This window comes from Carcharodon carcharias, chromosome 24 (genome assembly GCF_017639515.1).
Source record: "Carcharodon carcharias isolate sCarCar2 chromosome 24, sCarCar2.pri, whole genome shotgun sequence".
In the NCBI taxonomy this organism is placed as follows: Eukaryota; Metazoa; Chordata; class Chondrichthyes; order Lamniformes; family Lamnidae; genus Carcharodon; species Carcharodon carcharias.
The window spans coordinates 17,414,890-17,441,998 of record NC_054490.1 but is presented as its reverse complement, the minus strand read 5'-3'; the positions used below and the strand labels follow the sequence as shown (position 1 = coordinate 17,441,998).

General features: G+C 51.5%; 1 protein-coding gene across 1 annotated transcript in view; it reads left to right on the top strand.

The window, feature by feature from the left end:
- LOC121269353 (AMP deaminase 1-like) overlaps positions 1 to 13,596 on the top strand; it is a 59,272-nt gene extending 45,676 nt beyond the window's left edge. The window contains 5 exon segments of the mRNA XM_041173906.1: positions 714 to 874; positions 3,211 to 3,331; positions 4,052 to 4,225; positions 6,653 to 6,763; positions 10,809 to 13,596. Of these exon segments, the coding sequence (XP_041029840.1) occupies positions 714 to 874; positions 3,211 to 3,331; positions 4,052 to 4,225; positions 6,653 to 6,763; positions 10,809 to 12,185 (1,944 nt within the window). The 3' untranslated portion in view covers positions 12,186 to 13,596.
- The last annotated feature ends 13,513 nt before the right edge of the window (positions 13,597 to 27,109 follow it).

Below are 27,109 nucleotides of genomic sequence, written 5' to 3'. Positions count from 1 at the left end.
AATGAGGTTCTTTTCACTTTGGTTCCTGTGGAGCTAGTTGGAGGCTTGATGCTGCCTTTTGATCTCACATTGCCTCTGCTCTGCACACCCAAAAACTACTGAAGTTGTACCTACCAGCCCTGATTGAATGCAAATTCTCATAGTCTCACCAGCCTCTTCGAACTTCACCTTTTAACAATGAACTCCCTTTCATAGTACCAATTTTATTAGTAATATAAACATGTTGCTCGGTAGATGCTAGAAAGGCGTCAATTTTTCACCCCACTTCCTGACTGCCCTATTCAAAAAATGCAAATGCATGCTCTCTCTCTTACATATCAAAACACCCAGACTAGCTGGCTTTAATCCACTTAAGACACAGCCGCAGACTAAACATCTATTTTAAAAGAAAAATATTTTTCAAAATATTATCTACATTAATAGCTTCATGACACCCGGTAAGATTAAGGTGAAACTGCGCTGCATCCCCTCCAAGGGGTCAGTATATCCTTCCTGAGGAGGTGTGGCGCCCAGAATCAAATGCAGCCTCTGTAGACAGGCTCCAATCAGAGCTCCGGGATTATTAAGAGCGGGGCCTACGTTTCTTCCAGGTTGTGGGGATCGGGGCCTGGATTGTCTCTTCCCCGTGCCCCCTCCTCCTCATCCACCCCACGTCCCTGCCTCCTCCCACATGACCTGACTGACCCACGGCCTGCTCTGCTCTGCTCTGCCAGGTGACAGCGTTCGACAGTGTCGATGACGAATCGAAAACGGACGAGGGATTCTTCCCCCAGCTTCCTCTCCCGGCAGACTGGACCTCCAAGAAGAACCCTCCCTACAGTTACTATCAGTACTACATGTACAGTAACATCACCGTGCTCAATCACCTCCGCAGGTAAAAGGGGCTTTTCAAATAAAATGGTATCCCTTCATGGGGTGTGGGTGCTGCATTTGTTGCCCTTCCCCCTCCACCCCTCCCCCCTCCTCTCCCCTCTCCCCTCTCCCCTCTCCCCTGTCCCCTCTCCCCGCTCCTCTCTCCCCCCTCTCCCCTCACCCCCCTCCCCTCTCCCCCCTCTCCCCTCTCCCCTGTCCCCCTCCCCTCTCGCCTAATCTCCCCCCCTCCCCTCTCCCCTGTCCCCCCTCTCCCCCCTCTCCCCTCTACCGCTCTCCCCCCCACTCCCCTCTACCCCCCTCCCCTCTCCCCCCATATCCCCTCTCCCCTCTCTCCACTCTCCCCACCTCTCCCCTCCTCTTCCCTCTCCCCCCTCCCCCTAACCTCCCCCCTCTCCCCTCGCCCAACTAACCCCTCTCCCCTTTCCCAGCTCTCACCTCACTCCCTCTCCCCTCTAACCCCCTCCCCTCTCCCCTCTCCCCGCTCTCACCTCTCCCCCTCTCCCCTCTCCCCCCTCTCCCCTCTCCCCTCTCCCACCTCTCCCCTCTCCCCTCTCCCACCTCTCCCCTAACCTCCCCCCTCCCCCCTCCCCCCTCCCCCTCTCCCCTCTCTCCTCTCTCCTCTCCCCCTCTCACCTCTCCCCCTCTCTCCTCTCTCCTCTCCACCTCTCCCCCTCTCCCCTCTCCCCCCTCTCCCCTCTCCCCTCTCCCACCTCTCCCCTCTCCCCTCTCCCACCTCTCCCCTAACCTCCCCCCTCCCCCCTCCCCCCTCTCCCCTCTCTCCTCTCCCCTCTCCCCGCTCTCACCTCTCCCCCTCTCCCCTCTCCCCTCTCCCACCTCTCCCCTCTCCCCTCTCCCACCTCTCCCCTAACCTCCCCCCTCTCCCTCTCCCCTCTCCCCTCTCCCCTCTCCCCGCTCTCACCTCTCCCCCTCTCCCCTCTCCCCTCTCCCACCTCTCCCCTAACCTCCCCCCTCTCCCCTCTCCCCTCTCCCCGCTCTCACCTCTCCCCCTCTCCCCTCTCCCACCTCTCCCCTCTCCCCTCTCCCCTCTCCCCTCTCCCCGCTCTCACCTCTCCCCCTCCCCCCTCCCCCCTCTCCCCTCTCCCTCTCCCACCTCTCCCCTCTCCCACCTCTCCCCTCTCCCCTCTCCCACCTCTCCCCTCTCCCACCTCTCCCCTCTCCCCTCTCCCACCTCTCCCCTCTCCCACCTCTCCCCTCTCCCCTCTCCCACCTCTCCCCTCTCCCACCTCTCCCCTCTCCCCTCTCCCACCTCTCCCCTCTCCCACCTCTCCCCTAACCTCCCCCCTCTCCCCTCTCCCCTCTCCCCTCTCCCCTCTCCCCGCTCTCACCTCTCCCCCTCTCCCCTCTCCCCTCTCCCACCTCTCCCCTCTCCCACCTCTCCCCTAACCTCCCCCCTCTCCCCTCTCCCCTCTCCCCCTCCCTCCCCTCCTGCCTCCCTCTCCCCCCTCACCCCTCACCCCCCTCCCTCACCCCCCCCCCTCCCTTACTACCCCCCCCTCTCCAATTTCCCCTTTGACCCACATGGCTTGCTCAGCCATTTCAGAGGGCAGTTGAGGGTTTCACTGGAACAGGAGGAGGCTCAGCGTTTGATGGGACGCAGTGGGTCTGGGGACACATGTAGGCCACCCTGGGTAAGGACGGCAGATTCCTTCCCCGAAAGGAGCATTCGTGAACCAGATGGGGTTTTTACAATGAACAAAAAGTGGCTGTCATGGGTCACCGTCACTAGATTTTAATGCCAGATTTAATGAACTGAATTTGAATGCCACCAGGTGCCGTGCTGGGATTTGAACCCACGTCCGCAGGTGGGCCTCTGAATGACTGGTCCGCCCTCCTAGAGCTGGAGCAATCTGCTGTCGTGCTCATCACCCCCCCACCCCCAAAACCCACACAGCAGGATAGGCCCAGGGTCCGGTTCCGGCCTGGAGCTGGGCTAGTCTGATCACACCCGGTTGAGAGCCACGCATACACACAGAGCAGGAATAGCCCAGTCTATGATCCCGGCCTGGGTCTGCTGGTGTTTATATATGTGAGCTCGCATGAAGCTACAGCAGAGAAGGAGGCCTATCGGCCCATAGTGCCATTGCCATCGGATCTCCGCGTGTTTGTGCGTCACTGTGTGCATGTGCATGCAACCTGCCGACATTCACTGGTCACGTGCACATTCAGTGAGCATCCACGTACTGTCCCTGTACCCCATTCCACAAGGGACCTGGTGCTTTCAGGATTGAGAGAGAGAGGAGAGTGTTGGTTGGGGTGAAGGGGATTTTCTGAAGCCCGCTGTCGATGTGGTTTGACAGTCCAGGGTGGATTTTCCAGGGAGCGGGGAATGAACACGTTCCTGTATCGGCCGCACTGCGGAGAGGCAGGCTCACACACGCATCTGGTCGATGGATTCCTGACGGCAGACAACATCTCGCACGGCCTCCGTCTTAAAAAGGTAAGGGGCCAGGCACAAGACAAGGGTTCACGGACTCGTGGCTGGGGCACAGTCAGAGGACTCGGGGGGGGGGGGGGGGGGGGGGGGGGCAATGGCAGATCAACCCAGTGCTGGTCAGTAACGTGGAGGGAGATTTATTCTCTCTATCTAACCCCGTGCTGTACCTGCCCTGGGAGCGCTCGATGCTGACACTGGGTATAAAGTGGGGGACACACTGTCAGGGTAATGTAGAGGGAGCTCTACACTGTATCTAACCCGTACTGTACCTGCCTTAGGAGTGCACGATGATGACACTGGGTTTAAAGTGGGTGGGGGACACACTGTCAGGGTAATGTAGAAGGAGTTCTACACTGTATGTAACCGTGCTGTCCCTGCCCTGGGAGTGCTCGATGCTGGCAATGGGTATAAAGTGGGGGACACACTGTCAAGGTAATGTAGAGGGAGTTCTACACTGTATCTAACCCATGCTGTCCCTGCCCTGGGAGCGTTCGATGCTGACACTGGGTATAAAGTGGGGGACACACTGTCAGGGTAATGTAGAGGGAGCTCTACACTGTATCTAACCCGTGCTCCACCTGCCCTGGGAATGCTCAATGCTGACACGGGGTATAAAGTAGGGGAACACCACTGTCAAATGAATGTTTAATTAATTGATGTAATCTCTCTCTCTTTCTTTCTTTCTTCCTGTCCACCTTCTCCTCTCTCTCACCACGCTCTCAGGACCCAGCTCTCCAGTACCTCTATTACTTGGCACAGATCCCAATTGCGATGTCCCCACTCAGCAATAACTGCTTGTTCCTGGAGTATGGCCAGAGTCCATTTTACCAGCTCTTTCAAACCGGCCTGGTGGTCTCCCTCTCCACCGATGACCCTCTGCTCTTCCATTTCACCAAGGTTTGTGTCAAAGGGTCAGCGGCCAGGCTACAGGGTTGCAATGTCTGCGTGCCTCGATGGATATGTAGTACTGGGGTGGCCAACTCTGGTGAAGTAAAATTGAAGGACACTTTGAGCATGGGACTCATGGGCGTGTACTAGTGACCGTTTGCATGGGGGAGGGTTGGGGTGCTGGTGACCATAACAACGCCAGGGGCGGGGGTGGTTATGTGGACGGCTCACAAAATAAACAGAGGCATAAGCAAGAGGAAACTCCAAGGCTCTGTCCCCACGGGATGTCCTAAAAAATAAAGGACGAAAGGTGTCCCTTAAGGTGCACACTGAAAGGAAAAAACGCGGTAAAACTTGGCAGTGAAGGCGACCAGTGAAACTTGTCTGTCTTGTATGGTTAAAATGGAACTCCAGCGTTACCGGCGCCGATATTACTGATTTCGTTGACTGGGATCTGACAGTTTTAAACTGTCTTTTCACTTCTGGAAAAAAATGAAGGGATGGTTCAGGAACCATCCTTAGAATGTGGGGCAGTTGGTCAGAAGGAAAAACCAGCAAAACATCCCAGTAAAACTGGGAAATAAGATTACTGGTCCCAACTGGTCCTGTATACCTTAAAATAGAACACCAGTAAACACTGGGAAATAAGATTACTGGTCCCAACTGGTCTTGTGTACTTTAAAATGGGACACCAGTAAAAACTGGAAAATAAGAGTACTGGTCTTGTACACTTTAAAACGGAACTCCAGTTCACATCAGTACCTGTCATTTCCAGGTTTTACTGGTTTTTCTTTCTAGGATACTGAACAGCAACCCCACCCCACTCCTTACGCAGGCACACGCACGCGCAGCAGTGTGTTAAGCCTTGTGTTGAGTTAGCCTGATCACGCGCAGTATGGTACTTAGGGCCCCACACACACACACACACACACACACACAGCAGGAGAGGCCCAGGCTTCAATCCCGGCCTGGTGCTGAGTTAGGCTGATTGTACCCAGCGCCTCTGCTTCTGCTTTAGTTGTCATGGCATCACGGACTAATATCTGTATTCTGCCGATATTTATATGGCGTTAGCTAAACCTGGCAATGTCATGCTGAAACAATGGTCCTGATAATGAAACATTCTAGTTAGAGATAATCTAAAGATGGGTCTTGAAGATTTCGAGTGATGTGGGCGCTGTGACAATTTCCGTTGCTTGTTCCGCTGCGGGATTGTCCTTGGGAATCAGAATCAAAGAATCACACAGTGCAGAAGAGGCCCTTCGGCCCATCGTGTCTGCACCGACACGTGAGAAACCCCTGACCTACCTAACTAATCCCATTTACCAGCACTTGGCCCCATAGCCTTGAATGTTATGATGTGCCAAGTGCTCATCCAGGTACTTTTTAAAGGATGTGAGGCAACCCGCCTCCACCACTCTCCCAGGCAGCGCATTCCAGACCCTCACCGCCCTCTGGGTAAAAAAGCTTCTCCTCACATCCCCCCTAAACCTCCTGCCCCTCACCTTGAACTTATGCCCCCTCGTGACTGACCCTTCAACTAAGGGGAACAGCTGCTCCCTATCCACCCTGTCCATGCCCCTCATAATCTTGTACACCTCGATCAGGTCGCCCCTCAGTCTTCTCTGCTCCAATGAAAACAACCCAAGTCTATCCAACCTCTAACTTTAAATGTTTCATCCCAGGCAACATCCTGGTGAATCTCCTCTGCACCCCCTCCAGTGCAATCACATCCTTCCTATAATGTGGCGGCCAGAACTGCACACAGTACTCCAGCTGTGGCCTCACCAAGCTTCTATATAACTCCAACATGACCTCCCTACTTTTGTAATCTATGCCTCGATTGATAAAGGCAAGTGTCCCATATGCCTTTTTCACCACCCCACTAACATGCCCCTCTGCCTTCAGAGATCTATGGATATACACATCAAGGTCCCTTTGTTCCTCAGTACTTCCTAGTGTCGTGCTGTTTATTGAATACTTCCTTGTCAAATTACTCCTTCCAAAGCGTATCACCTCACACTTTTCAGGGAAGAAGGATTGTTGACAAACTGCCTTAGAAACTTGTGCTCCCGTTGGCGATCATTCATCACCAGCCCCTCCCACCACCCCATGGAGAGCCTTAGTTGGTTTCTGAATGTTGTTGGTGTGGATCAGAATCAGCTGTGATGCCTTCACAGTCGAATGTCTGACACAGAATGGATTTTGGGCCCTATGAGAAGGGAGGTTGTGGGGGTGGAGGGAGGGTAACCACTGCCCACACAGGTCGCATACCCGTGCGGTGAGCAGAAGAGATGAGCTTATCCCCATTTCCTACCTCCCCCACGCCCCGCAATCTGTAATCGTGTCCATACCCCGGCGGGAGGCTCTGATTGAGTGGGAAGGGTTGAGTTTGCACCCTCTCCCCAGCCTCTAACTCTTTCCTTGTCCCCACAGGAGCCTTTGATCGAGGAATATGCAGTGGCCGCTCAGTTCTGGAAGCTCACGACTTGTGACATGTGTGAGATTGCGCGGAACAGCGTCAAGCAGAGCGGCTTGTCACACCAGGTCAGGAGCTGCTACAGTGACCGGGAGTCCAGTCCCAGCACTGGCCAGCTCTTTGTCTCTGCCCACTTCTCACGCTCTCTCTGCTTTCTTCTTATCCTATTCTCTCTCTCTCCTTTCTCCTCCCCCACTCCCCAAAACCCCGCACTCTTAAACACCCACACTCTTACTCTCCCAATCTCCCAGCTTTCTCTCTCTCTCCCCCCCCCACCCCCGCTCTCTCTCTCTCTCCCCACCCCCGCTCTCTCTCTCTCTCCCCACCCCCGCTCTCTCTCTCCTCTACACCCCTCACCCCCGCTCTCTCTCTCCTCTACCCCCCACCCCCACTCTCTCTCTCCTTTCTCCTCCCCCACTCCCCAAAACCCCGCACTCTTAAACACCCACACTCTTACTCTCCAAATCTCCCAGCTTTCACTCTCTCTCTCCCCCCCCACCCCCGCTCTCTCTCTCTTCTCCCCCCCACCCCCGCTCTCTCTCTCCTCTCCCCCCCACCCCCGCTCTCTCTCTCCTCTCCCCCCCAACCCCTGCTCTCTCTCTGTCCCCCGCACCCCCGCGCTCTCTCTCTCTCTGACCCACCCCGGCTCTCTCTCTCCTCTACCCCCATCCTCATCCTCTCTCTCCTCCCCCCACAGCCCCGCTCTCTCTCCTCCCTCCCACCCCCGCTCTCTCCTCCAACCACCTCCGCTCTCTCTCTCTCGCCCCCCCCACCCCCGCTCTCTCTCTCTCCCCCCACCCCCACTCTCTCTCTCTCGCCCCCCTACCCCCGTGCTCTCACCCCCCACCCCCGCTCTCTCTCTCTCGCCCCCCCACCCCCGCTCTCTCTCACCCCCCCACCCCTACCCTCTCTCACTCTTGCCCCCCACCCACGCATTCTCTCTTTTGCCCCCCACCCCCACGTTCTCTCTCTCTCTCACCTCCCACCCCCGCTCTCTCTCTCTCGCCTCCCCACCCCGGCTCTCTCTCTCTCTCGCCCCCCCACCCCCCACTCTCTCTCACTCTCGCTCCCCCACCCCCACTCTCTCTCTCTCTCACCCCCCCACCCCCGCTCTCTCTTTCTCTCGACCCCCCACCCCCGCGTTCTTTCTCTCACCCCCCACCCCCATGCTCTCTCTCTTGCCCCCACCCCCGCGCTCTCTCTCACCCCCAACCCCTGTGCTCTCTCTCTCTCTCACCCGCCACCCCCACTCTCTCTCCTCCCCCAAACCCCCGCTCTCTCTCTCTCCTCCCCCGATCTCTCTCCCTCCTCCCCCCAAGCCCCCGCTCTCTCTCTCCCCTCACCCCCGCTCTCTCTATCTCCTCCACCCCGCCCCCGCTCTCTCTCTCTTCCCCCCGCCCCCGCTCTCTCTCTTGCCCACCCCGCCTCCGCTCTCTCTCTCTCTCCTCCCTGCCCCTGCTCTCTCTCTCTCTTCCCCCACCCCCGCTCTCTCTCTCTCTCCTCCCCGCCCCTGCTCTCTCTCTCTCTCCTCCCTGCCCCCGCTCTGTCTCTCTCTTCCCCCCGCCCCCACTCTCTCTCTCTCCTCCCCGCCCCCGCTCTCTCTCTCTCTTCCCCCCGCCCCCGCTATCTCTCTCTCTCCTCCCCGCCCCCACTCTCTCTCTCTCTTCCCCCCGCCCCCGCTATCTCTCTCTCTCCTCCCCGCCCCTACTCTCTCTCTCTTCCCCCCGCCCCCGCTCTTTCTCCTCCCCGCCCCCGGTCTCTCCCTCTCCCCCCCGCCTCCGCGCTCTCTCTCAACCTCCCGATTTTCTCTCTCTCTATCCAAACTACCCCCTCTCTCTCCCTTTCTCTCAATTCCCCCATTTTTTTCTCTCTCCCACCCACAACCTTCTCCTCCTCTCTCTTTCACAATCCCCCCATACTCCATCTCTGTCCTATTCTTATTTTATCTCTGTCACTCTCCCCCTCATATTCGCTATCTCCCTCTCTCTCTCTTTCTGCCTTTGTCTCACTTTCTCTTTCTGCCTCTCTCTCTTTCTCTCTCTCTCCCTATCGGCTGGAGTTTCACTACCGAGGGAGGGTAACTCCAGTCAGGAAATTTAAGGGCTGTGCCGTACCCATCTTGGAAGAAGGGTCCCTGAGTTTTGCGATCTTCAGCCCAGGTGGGGGAGGAGGGGGTTGCGGGTTACACTCAGGCCTTCCAATCCTGGAAGCAGAGCGTAGGTAGTCAAGGAGATGGGTGGGGGTGAGTGCCAAGGCAGGCTGATTAGAACGTACCCACCCACCCTGCATGGCCCTTATACCCCCATGTGGCCCCTTTTATACCCCATGCCAACTCACCTAGTATCCACCATAGGCAGGTTTCAGAAACCACGTGGAGATGAAACAAAATAACATTCTAAAAATCTAACACAGATTTCACGATATAGCTTGGAGGTGGAAACAAAACCTCCCATTCATAAGATCCATTCAAAGCTTCTGAGTATCCTCAAGCGGTTAATCTCTTATTTAAAAAAAAGCAAACTTCTATTCATACCCCACATCAAGACAGCTATCCTTTAATTGCCTCTTCGAGTTGTCAATCAAATGGTGAACTCAGAAGCCTGCCCTCTTAGGATTATTGTAGCTTTTGGAAATCAGCCAAGCATTCACAAAGAGCCCTTCTTTGTGGGGTGGGGGGGGGATCTCAACAAACAGCTATTGAAACTGATAAAACAGAGAGGGTTTTGTTTTAAATCTCACTGACACCTGCAGCCTCTTCTTTTGGCACTTTTGAAGGGCTGGGGTTATAAATGACTCTACATAGAAGTTATGTAGACCTTAGCCAACCTTCAAGTGCCCTTATGTCTACTCCATCAATTGGTCTTTCCCGCACTGCGAGTTAAGTCTCTTGTGTTGGCCAAAATAGGGTCAGCCTGAACTCAGCACTAAGTTCAAATTGTCCTGCTGAGTTCAAGTTTCCCTCGTGTGTGAATCATGCCCCAACCCCACTACCCTCACGGCAAAAATTAGATCTGTCGGAAGTAAGGATGTGACTTCCACGTCCGGGTCCCGACTACCATTTTGGAAGCTCGGGATTCTACAGAAATCCAGGTCTCTCTCTCGTTCTCCCTGTCTCTCTCATCTGTCTTTCCCTTTCCCTCTCTTTCTCTCTGTCTCTCACAGTCTCCTCTCTCTCTCTCTCTCTATTTCTCTCTCTTTATCTCTCTATTCACTCTCTCTCTCCATTTCACTCTCTTTCTCTGTTTCACTCTCTTTCTTTCTCTGTTTCTCTCTGTTTCACACACTCTATCTGTTTTACACTCTCTCTGTTTCACACTCTCCCTCTCTCTCTTTCACACACTCTCTCTCTCCGTTTCATACTCTCTCTTTCTCTCTGTGTCACACTCTCTCTGTGTCACACTCTCTCTGTTTCACTCTCTCTCTCTCTGTTTCACTCTCTCTCTTTCTCTCTCTCTGTTTCACTCTCGCACTATAAGGCTTGTTGATGTAATAGCTCTACATATATATGTACGTGTGGGTACTATTTCAGCAGAGATGCCGACTAGGTAACCATCTCACATGCCACTGTCCCTCATTCTTTGCTGTAAAATTCCTTCCATCTTCAATTTGTTTCACCCTGTATCTCACACTCTCTATATCAATCTATCTGCTTTTCATGCTCCCTCGACCACTGTCCATCCCAGATTTTCCCTCCCTCAGAACTTAACTCTGTCAGTATGCAGGATGTGAATATGCAGCGGGGAGGGGTCTCAGTGTTCGGGGAGAGGGAGGGGAGTCTCTGTGTTCGGGGAGAGGGAGGGGGCTCTCTGTGTTCGGGGAGAAAGAGGGGGTTCTCCGTGTTCAGGGAAAAGAAGGGGGGTCTCCGTATTTGGGGAGAGAGGGGGGGTCTCCGTGTTTGGGAGAGGGGAGGTCTCCGTGTTTGGGGAGGGGGGAGGTCTCCGTGTTTGGGGAGAGGCGTCTCCGTATTTGGGGAGAGGGAGGGGCGTCTCCGTGTTTGGGGACAGGGGGTCTCTGTGTTTGGGGACGGGGGGGTCTCTGTGTTTGGGGAGGGGGTATTCTCCGTGTCTGTGTTGTCTCTGTGTTAACTCTCCCTTTGTCGCTCTGCCCCCCCAGGAGAAACAGAATTTGCTGGGTGTGGACTACCTGAAAGACGGCCCTGAGGGGAATGACATGCAGCGCTCCAACGTCTCCCAGATCCGAATCGCTTTTCGTTTCGAGACCTGGAGCCATGAGCTCAAGATCCTGGCACAAGCTGTCAAAAACACTGAGCATATCTAACTTTCCGCCCAGAAAGCACATATCTCCGCATTGCCCTGCCTCACCTCCTTCATCCCTCCCTCCACCTTCTGTCAGTGCCCTCCCATTACCCCTTCTCACAATCTCCAGACTCACCTCCTTCATCCCTCCCTCCACCTTCTGTCAGTGCCCTCCCATTACCCCTTCTCACTATCTCCAGACTCACCTCCTTCATCCCTCCCTCCACCTTCTGTCAGTGCCCTCCCATTACCCCTTCTCACTATCTCCAGACTCACCTCCTTCATCCCTCCCTCCACCTTCTGTCAGTGCCCTCCCATTACCCCTTCTCACTATCTCCAGACTCACCTCCTTCATCCCTCCCTCCACCTTCTGTCAGTGCCCTCCCATTACCCCTTCTCACTATCTCCAGACTCACCTCCTTCATCCTTCCCTCCACCTTCTGTCAGTGCCTTCCCATTACCCCTTCTCACAATCTCCAGACTCACCTCCTTCATCCCTCCCTCCACCTTCTGTCAGTGCCCTCCCATTACCCCTTCTCACTATCTCCAGACTCACCTCCTTCATCCCTCCCTCCACCTTCTGTCAGTGCCCTCCCATTACCCCTTCTCACTATCTCCAGACTCACCTCCTTCATCCCTCCCTCCACCTTCTGTCAGTGCCCGCCCATTACCCCTTCTCACTATCTCCAGACTCACCTCCTTCATCCCTCCCTCCACCTTCTGTCAGTGCCCATCCATTACCCCTTCTCACAATCTCCAGACTCACCTCCTTCATCCCTCCCTCCACCTTCTGTCAGTGCCCTCCCATTACCCCTTCTCACTATCTCCAGACTCACCTCCTTCATCCCTCCCTCCACCTTCTGTCAGTGCCCGCCCATTACCCCTTCTCACTATCTCCAGACTCACCTCCTTCATCCCTCCCTCCACCTTCTGTCAGTGCCCTCCCATTACCCCTTCTCACTATCTCCAGACTCTGAACATATCCAATTGCCCGTCAGGATCCGCCTGTCCCTACATCCCCCTCCCATTCTCCACCCCCACCTTCCCTGATCGTCCTCCGTCCCTCCTCCCGTCCACCCTTCCAACTCTGTACCTCAGCCCCTTCCCCACCCCTCCTTCCCTCCCTCCTGCCCTGCTCTCTCTCTCCCTGCCTCCTGAACCCCCTTTCCCTTCTCCAATCCCTCTCACCCACTCTCCCCTTCAGATCTCCTCCTTCAACTGCCCCGGGGTCTAAGCTCTGGAATTCCCTCCCTAAACCTCTCTCTCTCTTTCTCTCTCTCTCTCTCTCTCTCTCCATTCCTCTTGTCTGAGTTTTTAGGTCACCTGTCTCTAGTGTTTCCTCATGCTGCTCAGTGTCGAACTTCATTTGATAGTTCGTAAGACGGTGAGAAATAGGTGTAGGCCATTCAGCCCATCGAGCCTGCTCTGCCATTCGATAGCACCTACACGACAGGGACCGCAGTAGTTTTGGAAGGAACTAGAGAAGAAAGGAGATCGTGGCTGATCTGATTGTGGCCTTCACCCCACCTTCCTGCCTGTCCCCCTTGGCTCCCTCGCTGACCAAAAGTCCGTCTAGCTCGTCCTTGAGTATATTCAACGCCCCAGCTTCCACGTAGTCCCATGAGGCACCTCGGAATGTCTTTGCTACTTTAAGTGCGCTATTTAAATGCAAGTTTCTGGTCCTCTCCCGGCTGTTCAGCAGACGGCGTGGTCAGTCTGTCGCACGTGTGGTTTGAACTTCGGGGGAGACAGCAGAACGCACGGTCAGAAAGTTTGGAACGTGTGTCCCCAGCGGGAGAAATACTCCCGGAATGTCCTCATGCTCCATTCCCACTCTCATCATGAACACACGTCTCCACCCGCAAGCTGGCAACACGTCGGGACATTGGCTCAGTGGAGTGGCTCTGCTGCTGGGTTAGCAACCTGGAGGGACGTGGGTTCAAATCCCACTGCGGGTGGTTCCAGAATCTCAGTCCCGTTTAAAAAATAAATAAATAAATAAATAACAAAATCTGCCAGTTAGGTGGTGGGGGCCGGTAAAGCTGTGGGGGTTATCATGAAAAGCCAACTGGTTCAGCTTTACTGTCTGCTGGCGGTGAGTGAGTCACCCCCCTCACCTTTAACTCAGAAGGTTGTGGGTTCAAATCCTTCTCAAGCCCAGGCCAAATTCCTGCCCTGTTGAGCATGGTGTAGGGCAGACACTGGCCCCATTTCCACTTATCCCCAAAGAGACCGAGCAGGGCTGGAATGAATTGTGAGTTTGCTCTTGGAAGTGTCTCTTCATGCCCTTCTGTTTGTTCACATGTCTCTTGGTTTCTCTGTCTCCTTTTTGTCTCTATCCTCTTCTCCCATTGTCTATTTTTCTCTGTCTCTTCCTTTATCTCTGTCTCCCTCCCTCTTTCTCCCTCCACCCTACCCTCGCTCTGTCTGTTTCTCTGCTTCATTCTCTTTCTGGCTCTCTCTCTCTCTCTTTCTGTTTCTCATTCTCTTATGCTCTCTATTCCTACCCTTCACTCTATCTGTTACTCTTTGCCTCATTCTCACTCTATCCTTCTCTCTGTCACTTTGTTTCTCTTTCTCTTGTGCTGTCTTTCTCTATCCCTCTCTTTGTCTTTGTTTCTTTCTGTTTCTCCCTCTATCTCTATCCCTCTCTTTGTCTTTGTTTCTTTTGTTTCTCCCTCTATCTCTATCCCTCTCTTTGTCTTTGTTTCTTTCTGTTTCTCCCTCTATCTCTATCCCACTCTTTGTCTTTGTTTCTTTCTGTTTCTCTCTCTATCTCTATCCTTCTCTTTGTCTTTGTTTCTTTCTGTTTCTCCCTCTATCTCTATCCCACTCTTTGTCTTTGTTTCTTTCTGTTTCTCTTTCTATCTCTATCCTTCTCTTTGTCTTTATTTATTTCTGTTTCTCCGTCTGTCTCTATCCCTTTTTGTATTTGTTTCATTCTTTGTCTCTATCCCCTCCTCTCTGTCTCTTTCTGTTTTACGTTTTCTCTCTCTTGTCCTCTCTGCCTCTTTGTCTTTCTCTCTGTTTTTCTCTCTCTTTCTTACTCTGTCTCTCTTTCTCTATTTCTCTTTCTCTGTATCTCAGGGAGATCAATAATTTGAATGTTCACATTTCCCGCACATCAGTAAAACGCAGTTGATATTCAGGGATAATTAGGATTTTGTTTTGTTTTTTCGAAATGAACTATTATTTCAAAAATGATTCAACTTCAGAGGAAGAAATAAAAAAAAACCCCACTACAGCTATACCTTGAGTGCCCTACCATCCATTCTTAATTAGCACGTTCGTTTAGATAATATCACCAACTTTAACTTTAACACCTATGTGTTCTATTGTAGTATTGTCGTTGACATCTTTTGATGATCTGCTTCTATCACTGCTTGTTTGTCCCTACAACCACACGCCCCCCCCACCTCGCTCTCTCTCTATCTCTCCACCCCCCACACACACACCTTAAACCAGCTTATATTTCAACTCTTTCTTGGACTCGAACTCAAGTTCTGTCGAAGGGTCATGAGGACTCGAAACGTCAACTCTTTTCTTCTCCGCCAATGCTGCCAGACCTGCTGAGTTTTTCCAGGTAATTCTGTTTTTGTTGAAGAAATAGACTGTTGATCTCTCTCTCTGTCTGCCTTTCTCTGTTTCTAACTCTGCTTTTCTCTCTGCTTCACAGTGTCAGGAATGAGAATGCTTGCATCATCTAGCAGCGAAGCACAAATGATTAATTAGGTCATTATCTGAGAATATATTTACTCTTTTAAAATTCAACTGGTGTTATCCTTTAATGAATCCAATTAGGTTGAGCAAAGACACTGCGTGTTTCTCTCTATCCCTCAGTTTAGTGCACTTTCTGTAACCCTCTCTCTGTTCAGCCCAGCGCGGGCGGTGTTGGAGGGGGGGGTGGTTGGCCGCTCCCCGTGCAGCTTGCGGGACCCTCTCTCAGTTCAGCCCAGCGCAGGTGGATTTGGTTCCGACGCGGTGCTGATAAAGTGGGGACGGTGACTCTCTTGGGCTGGGGGTGTTGCCGCGGTGACGGGGCCGGCGGGCTGGGGATTGACGGGCTCCCTGATTTCACCACCCCCCCACCCCCGCACCCAACCCCCCACATCCTCAGCTGAAAAGTCATTTAAGAGAAGACTCCTGCCCCTATCGCGGTGGGAGCGATGGTCACTGCTGGGTCCACGGGCTGTCCCGTCACGGCAACAGCTAACTCCAGGCTGGGGGGGATCCTGCTGAGGGGCAATGGGGAGCGGGGGGGGGGGGGGGGGGGGGGGGGGGAATAGGGAGTGGTGGGGGGGATTGGGGAGTGGGGGGGGGAATAGGGAGCGGCGAGGGGGGGGGAATGGGGAGCGGGGGGGGAATAGGGAGCGGTGGGGGGGGCGGAATAGGGAGCGGAGGGGGGGGAATGGGGAGCGGAGGGGGGGAATGGGGAGCGGGGGGGGGAATGGGGAGTGGGGGGGGGATGGGGAGCCGGGGGGGAATGGGGAGCAGGGGGGGATTGGGGAGCGGAGGTGTGGGGGGAGCGGGGGGCATGGGGGGAATGGGGAGCAGGGGGGAATGGGGAGTGGGGGGGGGTGTAGGGGGAGGGGGGGACTGGGATAGGTAGTGACCTCGGTGGGGAGGTGGGAATGGGAATGCTGCCGGGGAGCCCAGAAGGTCGGTAAAAGGAGGTTCTCCCGCCCTCCCTGAAACCAGCAGCGCAGCTGATGTGGCCAAACTTCCCCATGAGGCGTGGGCCTCCCCTCCCCCCCACCCCCCCCCATCCTCCCCCTCCCACCTTCCCCCTCCTCACCACATCCCCCCATCCCCCACATCCCACCTCCCGGCCACCTCCCCTCCCCATCCCCCTCCCCACCCCCCTCCCACACGGTCTCGTCCCACTCCCCCCTCCCCCTCCTGTCCCTCTCTCCCGTCCCATTCCCCCAACTCCCAGCCCCCATCCCACCCCCACCCCATCTCCCCATCCTGCTCTTCCCCAGCCCCTCGTCTACACCACCCTCCCCACCCCCCCAACTCCACCCCCTCCCCGCCTGCCGTGGGTAAAATACTGGGGGCGATGGCAGGATGAGGTTCTCGAGCGGCCCTTAATTGGTCACTTCAGGGACCCCTCATTGGCCCAAGGGGCTGCCCGGCGTCTTCCCCCACAACGCGCCTCCAAATTTCAGGCAAGTCAGGGCCGGATGGGTAGGCCACCCGCTGGATTTAACGTTCCCCCCTCCCCCCCTACTCTTCTCAGGGTGGGGGCAGGGAGTGTAAAGTCCATCCTGCTGGTAGAGGCTGACGTGTGCCGGCGTGAATTTTCATGTTACCCTCACGCCCGTGTCGCGTGTCCCTTTCATGCAACGTACGTGACATGCAGAGATCGAAATCTAGAATTGGGGTTCGTGTCTGGAACAAGCCTCCGGCTCCTGGCCGTGAGTTTGGAGCTGAGAGAAGCTCGAGCATCTCCTTGCCACGAGCCATGAAGTCGATAATAAAGAATCGTCTCAGTGAAACTGTGTTTGGAAGATTTGACCAGGAGCGCTCAGGTTGGATGGGAGGTCTTGCAGCGCACTGGGGGAGCAACCCTGCCTCAAGTTCTGGGTTCATAAGAACTAGGGGCAGGAGTGGGCAATTCAGCCCCTCGAGCCTGCTCCCCGCCATTCATTACGATCATGGCTGATCTCATTTCGGCCTCAACTCCAATTTCCCGCCCTCTCCCCATAACCTTTCAACCCGTTACTAATTAAAAATCTGTCCATCTCCTCCTTAAATTTATTCAGCGTCCCGGCATCCACTGCGTTCTGAGGTAGTGAGTTCCACAGATTCACAGCCCTTTGAGAAAAGTAATTCCTCCTCATCTCTGATTTAAATCTACCACCCCTTAGCCTAAAACTATGGCCTCTCGTTCTAGAATGCCCCACAAGGGGAAACATCCCCTTGTCTATCCCCTTTAGCATCTTAGATACCTCAATTAGTTCTCCTCTCATCCTTCCAAACTCTAGCGAGTATAGGCCTAAACTGCTCAATCTCTCCTCTTAAGACAAGCCCTGCATCTCGAATCAATCTAGTGAACTTCCTCTGAACCGCCTGCAATGCAACCACATCCTTCCTCAAGTAAGGGGACCAAAACTGTGCACAATACTCCAGGTGCAGTCTCACCAACGCCTTGTACAGTTGCAACATCACTTCCCTATTTTTATACTCTATTACTTCAGCAATAAATATTCGAGTCCCACTCCAGGGCTTGCTGGCCAAGCAAGGTGTGTTCATAATCCAGGCAAAGAGGCCGAACATCATCTGGTAAATCCTTCCAACTCACGCCAATGGCGGGCGTTAAGAACAGGAGATCCCTGGTCAACATGCGATGGGCTGAATGCTGGGGCCTCTACCATCGCTCAGGGCTACAGGCAGCGTGTGTTGCCGCAGCAACAAGGGCTGGAAATTCTCAGCTTCACTGGCTTCAGCGGGACTGTAAAATTCCAGCCCCACCCACCACAGGACTCCCTGAGTAAACTTTAGAACGGCACCTCTCGTGTTCTATTTTGTACCTCAAACTCGTGAAAAACAAAGATGAAGAAACTGATGCCTGTGTTTAAGGAACTAAAGAAACTAGAACAAGAAAGCATTCTAACAATACTCACATTACCCTAACATTACTCACCGAGGCTGCTGACAGCTGCTGGAATAGGGGGTGGCCATTCAGCCCCCTTGAGCCTGTTTCACAGGAACAGGAGGCCATTCAGCCCCACCTCGAGTCTGTTATACAGGAACAGGAGGAAGCCCATTCAGCCCCACCTCAAGTCTGTTATACAGGAACAGGAGAAAGCCTATTCAGCCCCTCGAGCCTGTTACACAGGAACAGGAGGAGGGCCATTCAGCCCCCTCCTCGAGCCTGTTACACAGCAACAGGAGGAAGCCCATTCACCTGAATGGTGAGACAGAGTGCAGCATGCCATTTATGTCAAGGTATCAGCGGAATGGTAGAAAGGGAGCAGCCACACTTGCATTCCCACCAGCAGCAGTCCCTCGTCTGAAGTTTCTGCACCAATTGTCTACAAATAGTAATGGGTCCCACTGATCTCACTGTCATTTCAAGAAGACTATTACCTCCATATGCGTGACTCGCTGCTGAGTGTTGTTTGATTACATTCCTGTGGAGAGCTTTGTGTAGTTACTACTCAGTTAACAACCACTCTGAATCAAAATGGTCCCACTGGTCAGGTCAGTGAGGGCTTGTGGTGAATCTGATACCGGGGAGATACAAGGCTTGGGGACATCCACTCCTGGTGTGCTGCAACCAGTTTTGGAGCCCAAGCTTTTTATTGCCCATCCCTAATTGCCCTTGAGAAGGTGGTGGTGAGCTGCCTTCTTGAACCGCTACAGTCCGAAGAGGGGCTGAACAGCCTGCTCCTGTTCCTGTGTAACATGCTCAAAGGGCTGAATGGCCTCCTGTTCCTCTGTAACAGGCTCGAGGACGGGCTGAATGGGCCTCCTCCTGTTCCTGCGTAACAGGCTCGATGAGGGGCTGAATGGGGCCTCCTCCTGTTCCTGTGTAACAGCCTCGAGGAGGGGGCTAAATGGGGCCTCTTCCTGTTCCTGTGTAACAGGCTCAAGGGATTGAATGGCGCCCGTTCCTCTGTAACAGGCTCGAGGAGGTGCTGAATGGGTGTCCTCCTGGTCATGTGTAACAGGCATGAGGGGCAGATTGGCCTCCTCCTATGCCTGTGTAACAGGCTGGAGGAAGGGTTGAATGGCCTCCCCTTGTTAAGTGTAACAGGATCAAAGCGGCAGAATGGCCACCTCCTGTTCCTGTGTAACAGGCTCGAGGAAGGGCTGAATGGCCACCTCATATTTCTGCGTAACAGGCTTGAGGAGGGGCTGAATGGCCTCCCCATGTGGTGTAGGTACACCCACGGCGCTGTTAGGGAGGGAGTTCCAGGATTTTGACCCAGCGACAGTGAAGGAACGGCCGATATATTTCCAAGTCAGGACGGTCAGTGTCTTGGAGGGGAACTTCCAGGGACTGGTGTTCCCATCTATCTGCTGCCCTTGTCCTTATGGATGGTAGTGATCGTGGGTTTGGAAGATGCTGCCTAAGGAGAATTCCTGAGGTGTGTCTTCATCCTGCGTGCACATAAATCATTTTGTCTGAGGAGTTTGGAAATAAAAACAACTTTGATGCTTCAGGAAGGACGTGATGGCATTGGAGAGAGTGCAGGAACGATTCATGAGAATGGTACCAGGGATGAGGAGGTTCAGTTATAAGGATAGAATGGAGAAGGTGGAACGTTTCCCTCAGAGAAGAAGGCAGCTGAGAGGAGATTTGATAGAGGCGTTGAGAATTACAAAGGGGCTGGACAAAGCAGATAGGGAGAAACTGTTCCCATTGGCAGAAGGATGGAGAACAAGAGGGCCACAGATTGAAAGTGGTTGGGAAAAGAAGCAACGGGAAAACGAGGAGAAACCTTTTCAGGCAGCGGGTCTGAGATGTGTTGCCTGTGAGTGCGGTGGGAGGCAGGCTCCATCGAGGCTCTCACCAGGGGCTGGGGTTATTATCTGGAAAGGGAGAATGAGTAGGGCCACAGAGCAAAGCTGAGGGGAGGTGGCGCCTTGGCTACTTCAGAGAACCAGCCCAGGCGGGATGGGCTGAATGGCCTCCTTCTGCACTCCTCCTGACACCTTTAAGTAGTTATAATAAACTGTCCTTTCTGTGATCTCTTTTGTCATTGTCTCAATGTTTGTTTGCACAAGATTGAGAGGTGTGAAGCGTTTGCAGCCTCCGGTATTGAGGCTTGAATGGTCTGTTTGGTTGACAATAGGGTTGTAGGGACAGCAGTTTTACTTCAAAAGAACATTTGTGATTGGGTCTGTTTTTTTTCCTGTGCAATTCCACACATGCCATTATCACGAGGTGGTTCATTGGTTCTCTACATAGGGTATGCTGGGTGACTGGGCAAGGAAGGGCTATGAGGTGACATGAGGGGTATAAGGGGGCCATGGAGGGGGGTGGGGAAGCAAGAGTTATCTTGGAATGCATGGAAGTGACATGCGGAGTGGGAGGGCGAGAGGGTATGTGGGAGATGAGGGCTGGAGGGTCTAACAGCCTGCACTCTGTGATCTGGAGCTATGCTGATTAAAAAAAAGGGAAAACTGAATCAGCGTTTTCATGCCTGTGAGGTGAACCTTGAACCGAACCACCCACTTTAGATTCTGACAGCTCATTCGACACTTTCCCTGCGTCTCAAACAAACAACAGTGCTTATCATAGCGTTCCACCCAACATGCTGAAGTGTTGAAACAAAGACTGGCCTTGATCCAATTCACCGAAGGGTTTTTTCCCCCCCCTCAAAGACGCTCTTGGGCAATGCATTTGTGTGTGTGGGTTTGCTTCTTTATTCTGACAAGGAACTCAATTTAAAAATAACCCTGGAGCAAAGCTGTTTACCTTAAAAAAAAGGAAAAGGAAAAGGTGGGTATATTTCAAACTATTGCTCTGCAAGTTATCTCAGGAAAGATAAAAGTTACTAACTCGTGAGCAAGCAAAGATAAGTTAAAAATGAAGATGAAACGATAGTTGTGGGCCTAAATGATGATCAGTGCAGGCCTGGTATGATTTGAAGTCGAGATGTTGCTCTCGCTGAAGTGCAGGTCTTGAGGTTGTACAGTTGTCTCTGCAGCTGTGATGGCTTCCACTGTGGAATTGCCAGATGTTGCTTTAACAGGTGAGCATAGTAAATGGAGTCAGGTAGGGGGTGGGGAAGGGATGGTTGGTGAAAGAGAGAAGTTTCTTTAATTTTCTTTTAAGGAACTGTGGTGTGGCCCCCTTTTTGTAGCCTGGTTGATGACAGCAGTTCAATGGCTGTGCTTGTTGGTCCCGCTCTCCCTGGGCTGTTCTTGTCCGCTCCTCTGAAGATCTTTTCTCAGGTGGATCTGCCAGCCTCCTGCCCTCTGTGATGCTTTGTTTTGCAGGGAAGGCAAGAATGCCACTGTTGTCACGTGACCTGTAGGACAATGCCCAGTCACCTCCCAAATATGGCATCGGCAGCCTTGCTCCTACCTGTGGTTCTCAGCTTTTGTCTTGGCCAAGGTGCAATTTACATTCTTACAATGAGGCGTCAACAAAAACTCGTCACCTCCTGGACGAGGCCAGAGCGAACCATAATTAAATTAAGGACTATCTTTTGTCCTGTCAGAAGAGCAGGCCTGATCTGAGATCCACAATTGGGTCTGGTGTCTTGGAGCCTTTTGTCTTTTGAAACAGTCAATTCAGCGCAACGTTTTCTTCCTTTTAAAAACATAACCTTTAACATAGTTTCTCTAATAAGTTGTAATATCATAACTGCGCAGCGTAACAGTCGTATGGATCCAGATGTATTACCAATTATTTAAACTAAGGTTGGCGTGAGGATTTAATGCCATAGCAGCTTTATATGGATCCCAAAAAAAAAATCCAGGGAACATTTCTGTCACTACCACTGAAACCCTCAAATTTCTGTATCAATACGTTCAGTCCAAGCTCACCCGCAAATCTTACACTACGGTACAGCAAAGTGGTCTATTACTGTCCATATCTTAAGCTGTGCCATGTTTAAATAGTAAGAGGAGAGGTGTAAGAACTCTTTCAGTAGAACTGAATATCCTCGTTATGCCATACTTAGCTGAGAGCCCAGACATATAACAGGATTTTCTCAGCAAGGCGTTCTGTTTGACAGCTGGAGAGAGCTGTTGGCGTGGTTTGACTGACACATTTAAGTTGTTATAATAAACTGTCCTTTCTGTGATCTCTTTTGTCATTGTCTCAATGTTTGCTTGCACAAGATTGAGAGGTGTGAAGCGTTTGAAGCCTCCGGTATTGAGGCTTGAATGGTCTGTTTGGTTGACAATAGGGTTGTAGGGACAGCAGTTTTACTTCAAAAGAACATTTGTGATTGGGTGTGTTTTTTTTCCTGTGCAATTCCACACATGCCATTATCACGAGGTGGTTCATTGGTTCTCTACATGGGGTATGCTGGGTGACTGGGCAAGGAAGGGCTATGAGGTGACATGAGGGGTATAAGGGGGCCATGGAGGGGGGTGGGAAAGCAAGAGTTATCTTGGAATGCATGGAAGTGACATGTGGAGTGGGAGGGTGAGAGGGTATGTGGGAGATGAGGGCTGGAGGGTCTAACAGCCTGCACTCTGTGATCTGGAGCCATGCTGATTAAAAAAAAGGGAAAACTGAATCAGCGTTTTCATGCCTGTGAGGTGAACCTTGAACTGAACCACCCACTTTAGATTCTGACAGCTCATTCAACACTTTCCCTGCGTCTCAAACAAACAACAGTGCTTATCATAGCGTTCCACCCAACACGCTGAAGTGTTGAAACAAAAACTGGCCTTGATCCAATTCACCGAAGGGCTTTTTCCCCCCCCTCAAAGACGCTGTTGGGCAATGCATTTGTGTGTGTGGGTTTGCTTCTTTATTCTGACAAGGAACTCAATTTAAAAATAACCCTGGAGCAAAGCTGTTTACCTTAAAAAAAAGGAAAAGGAAAAGGTGGGTATATTTCAAACTATTGCTCTGCAAGTTATCTCAGGAAAGATAAAAGTTACTAACTCGTGCGCAAGCAAAGATAAGTTAAAAATGAAGATGAAACGATAGTTGTGGGCCTAAATGATGATCAGTGCAGGCCTGGTATGATTTGAAGTCGAGATGTTGCTCTCGCTGAAGTGCAGGTCTTGAGGTTGTACAGTTGTCTCTGCAGCTGCGATGGCTTCCACTGTGGAATTGCCAGATGTTGCTTTAACAGGTGAGCTTAGTAAATGGAGTCAGGTAGGGGGTGGGGAAGGGATGGTTGTGGGGGGGGGGTGGTGAAAGAGAGAAGTTTCTTTAATTTTCTTTTAAGGAACTGTGGTGTGGCCCCCTTTTTGTAGCCTGGTTGATGACAGCAGTTCAATGGCTGTGCTTGTTGGTCCCGCTCTCCCTGGGCTGTTCTTGTCCGCTCCTCTGAAGATCTTTTCTCAGGTGGATCTGCCAGCCTCCTGCCCTCTGTGATGCTTTGTTTTGCAGGGAAGGCAAGAATGCCACTGTTGTCACGTGACCTGTAGGACAATGCCCAGTCACCTCCCAAATATGGCATCGGCAGCCTTGCTCCTACCTGTGGTTCTCAGCTTTTGTCTTGGCCAAGGTGCAATTTACATTCTTACAATGAGGCGTCAACAAAAACTCGTCACCTCCTGGACGAGGCCAGAGCGAACCATAATTAAATTAAGGATTATCTTTTGTCCTGTCAGAAGAGCAGGCCTGGTCTGAGATCCACAATTGGGTCTGGTGTCTTGGAGCCTTTTGTCTTTTGAAACAGTCAATTCAGCGCAACGCTTTCTTCCTTTTAAAAACGTAACCTTTAACGCAGTTTCTCTAATAAGTTGTAATATCATAACTGCACAGCGTAACAGTCGTATGGATCCAGATGTATTACCAATTATTTAAACTAAGGTTGGCGTGAGGATTTAATGCCATAGCAGCTTTATATGGATCCCAAAAAAAAAATCCAGGGAACATTTCTGTCACTACCACTGAAACCCTCAAATTTCTGTATCAATACGTTCAGTCCAAGCTCACCCGCAAATCTTACACTACGGTACAGCAAAGTGGTCTATTACTGTCCATATCTTAAGCTGTGCCATGTTTAAATAGTAAGAGGAGAGGTGTAAGAACTCTTTCAGTAGAACTGAATATCCTCGTTATGCCATACTTAGCTGAGAGCCCAGACATACAACAGGATTTTCTCAGCAAGGCGTTCTGTTTGACAGCTGGCGAGAGCTGTTGGCGTGGTTTGACTGACACATTTAAGTCGTTATAATAAACTGTCCTTTCTGTGATCTCTTTTGTCATTGTCTCAATGTTTGTTTGCACAAGATTGAGAGGTGTGAAGCGTTTGAAGCCACCGGTATTGAGGCTTGAATGGTCTGTTTGGTTGACAATAGGGTTGTAGGGACAGCAGTTTTACTTCAAAAGAACATTTGTGATTGGGTGTGTTTTTTTTTCCTGAGCAATTCCACACATGCCATTATCACGAGGTGGTTCATTGGTTCTCTACATAGGGTATGCTGGGTGACTGGGCAAGAAAGGGACATGAGTTGGCCTAAAGGGGTATAAGGGGCCATAGAGGGGGGTGGGGAAGCAAGAGTTATCTTGGAATGCATGGAAGTGACATGCGGAGTGGGAGGGCGAGAGGGTATGTGGGAGATGAGGGCTAGAGGGCCTAACGGCCTTTAATACAAGAGAGATGAAGCCCCAGGGAACCAAGGCAGGCTGTCGAATCTGCCACTATGGCTTCCCAGGATCTATTTCCGGAGTCAGCCGGCCTTGACCAAATCCTGTGCCTGCCGCCTCCACTGCTCCCCACCTGCCGGACTGAAGACTGTGACACTCGGTGAGCGGGGGATGGACCTTTCTAACAAGGCGGGCCGGGGAGTCGGGAAATTTCCTGACTCAAGCTACCCATTTCGGTAGTGAAATCTGGCTCCCTGGTGTGGTGATCCCAGTTTTGTATTGGACTCCGTGACCGAGCACTGGGTGGGTCAGACCGCCATGTTAAACCGCGGGGGCTCTTGGCGTCAGTGAGAACTCATTTTTAGACGGACCCCGTAGATACAGCTTTTCCGACCCAAATCATAAATGTCAGCTGCAAAAGTCAGTCAACGCAGAATTGGAAGTTTAATGGCCATCACTGTGCTGATCCGATCCAGTCTGAGCTTGCTGGCATCAAATACCTTCAATAGCGTGACACGTTCCAAGGTGCTCCACAATGGCTCGAGCTGACAAGGTCTGACACCGAGGCGCATGAGGAGACACCAGTGGTGTTGTTAGGGGGAAGATGGTAAGTGAGAATTTATGGTGAGGGAGAATTCATTATAAAGGGAATGAATTACTTTGATTCAAATCTACAGGCAGGCCAGCGCAAACCAGTAAATCAACTGTTAAACAGTTAAACCAGATGAACTTAGCACACCCTTAGGGCTTGCAATCACCAGCAAGGTCCTGGGGGCTAGACTGGACATGAAGGAATTAAAAATAAGATAGATTGGCTGTCCTGGGAGTCAGACTGGACACTTAGGTTGGAAAATGACTAAGATTAAGTGTGCGCTTCAACAGATGGGGAAGGACAGATGGTCCCAGCTTAACTTGGAGGCAAGGTCTCTGCCTGGGTGAAAAGTGGGATGTACCTGAAGCCAGAGATGTATGTGATCAGTAAAGTATAAATATACTGAACACTTGTAATTTAGCAGAGTGCTATCTCAAGCTGTCGAGATGGTTCTCTCCTTGCAATTGCTTGAATAAATGATCATGATCTGTACCTGAGCGTCCTGTAGTCCGTTTGCCAAAGTTATCTCAACAGTGGCCAAGTGACTTCCTTCACCCCCAGCAAATGCAGCTGAACCTTCAGCTGCCAAGGCCCTAAAGCTCTGGAATTTCCTCCCTGAGCCTCTCTTCCCCCTTCAAGACACATTTTAAAGGCTAACTTTTTGTCAAAGGTCCCGGCCATTCCAGCCTTAAATCGTTGCATGAACAGTGTTATGACCGATGCAGTCGGTAAAGCCGAGTTATTTAAAATTCTTAGAGAGAAACTTTAAACAACTGTCATAACCTATAATTTTAAGTGTTATGTTTGAGATGCGACTCTAAATTCAGGAATCAGATCAGCAGTTCTTGAGGTTTTACTAAATGAAACATTTTATTAACTTACACAGGTTAAAATGAATACACACAGCCACAAATTACTACCATCATAACTTTTAACAAATTCCCAAACTAATCACCATTAAGGCAACAGCAATCCATAGACTTAACCAAACACCAGGTAAAGCATTTTCACCTTACAAATTCAAAATGAGGTTCTTTTCACTTTGATTCCTGTGGAGCCAGTTGGAGGCTTGATGCTGCCTTTTGATCTCACATTGCCTCTGCTCTGCATACCCGAAAACTTCTGAACTTATACTTACCACTACTGATTGAATGCAAATTCTCATAGTATCTTTGAACTCCTTTTCATTGTACCAGTTTTATTAGTAAAATAAACATATTGCTTGGAAGCTGCTAGATAGGCATCAGTTTTCACCCCACTTCTTGAATGCTCTATTCAAAAAATGCAAATGCACGCTCACTCTCTGAAATATCAAAACTAGTACACATCAATGCACCCAGGCCAGCTGGCTTTAATCCAATTAAGAAACACCCACAGACCAAACCTCTATTTTAAAAGATAAATATTTTCCAGTAATATTATTTACATTAATAGCTTCATAACAACAGGATTTTGATCAGTGTGTCCCACCGACAGAACTCACCACGACTCCTTCCACCATAACTTCCAAACCCGTGAACACTACCATTTAGAAGGACAAGGGCAGCAGACGCATGAGAACACCACCGCCTGGAAGTTCCCCTCCAAGCCACTCACCATCCTGACTTATGTATGAACTTGGAGCAAGAGTAGGCCATTCAGCCCCTCGAGCCTGCTCCACCATTCAATATGATCATGGCTGAACTCTGCATCCCATCTACCGCTGATAACCTATCAGCCCCTTGCTTACCTAGAATCTATCCAACCTTTCCTCATAAGACAACCCACCCATTTCAGGCATTAGTCTGGTAAACTTTCTCTGAACTGCTTCCAACACACTTGCATCCTTCCTTAAATAAGGTGACCAAAACTGTACATAGTACTCTAAATGTGATCTCACTAGTGCCCCGTACAACTGTGAAGCATAACCTCCCTTCTTTTGTATTCAATTCCCCTCGCAATAAATGATAACATTCTAATAGCTTTCCTAATTACTTGCTGTACTTGCATAATAGCTTTTTGTGTTTCATGCACTAGGACACCCAGATCCCTCTGCACCTCAGAGCTCTGCAATCTCTCGCCATTTAGATAATATGCTTCTCTTTCGTTCTTCCTGCCAAAATGGACAATTTCACATTTTCCCACATTATACTCCATTTGTTAGATCTTTGCCCACTCAACCTATCTATACCTGTTTATAGCCTCCTTATGTGCTCTTCACAACTTTCTTTCCTATCTATCTTTGTGTCATCAGCAAATTTGGCAACCATCCCTTCAACCCCTTCATTCAAGTCATTTATATAAATTATTAATAGTTGAAGTGCTAGAACTGGTCCTTGCGGCACAC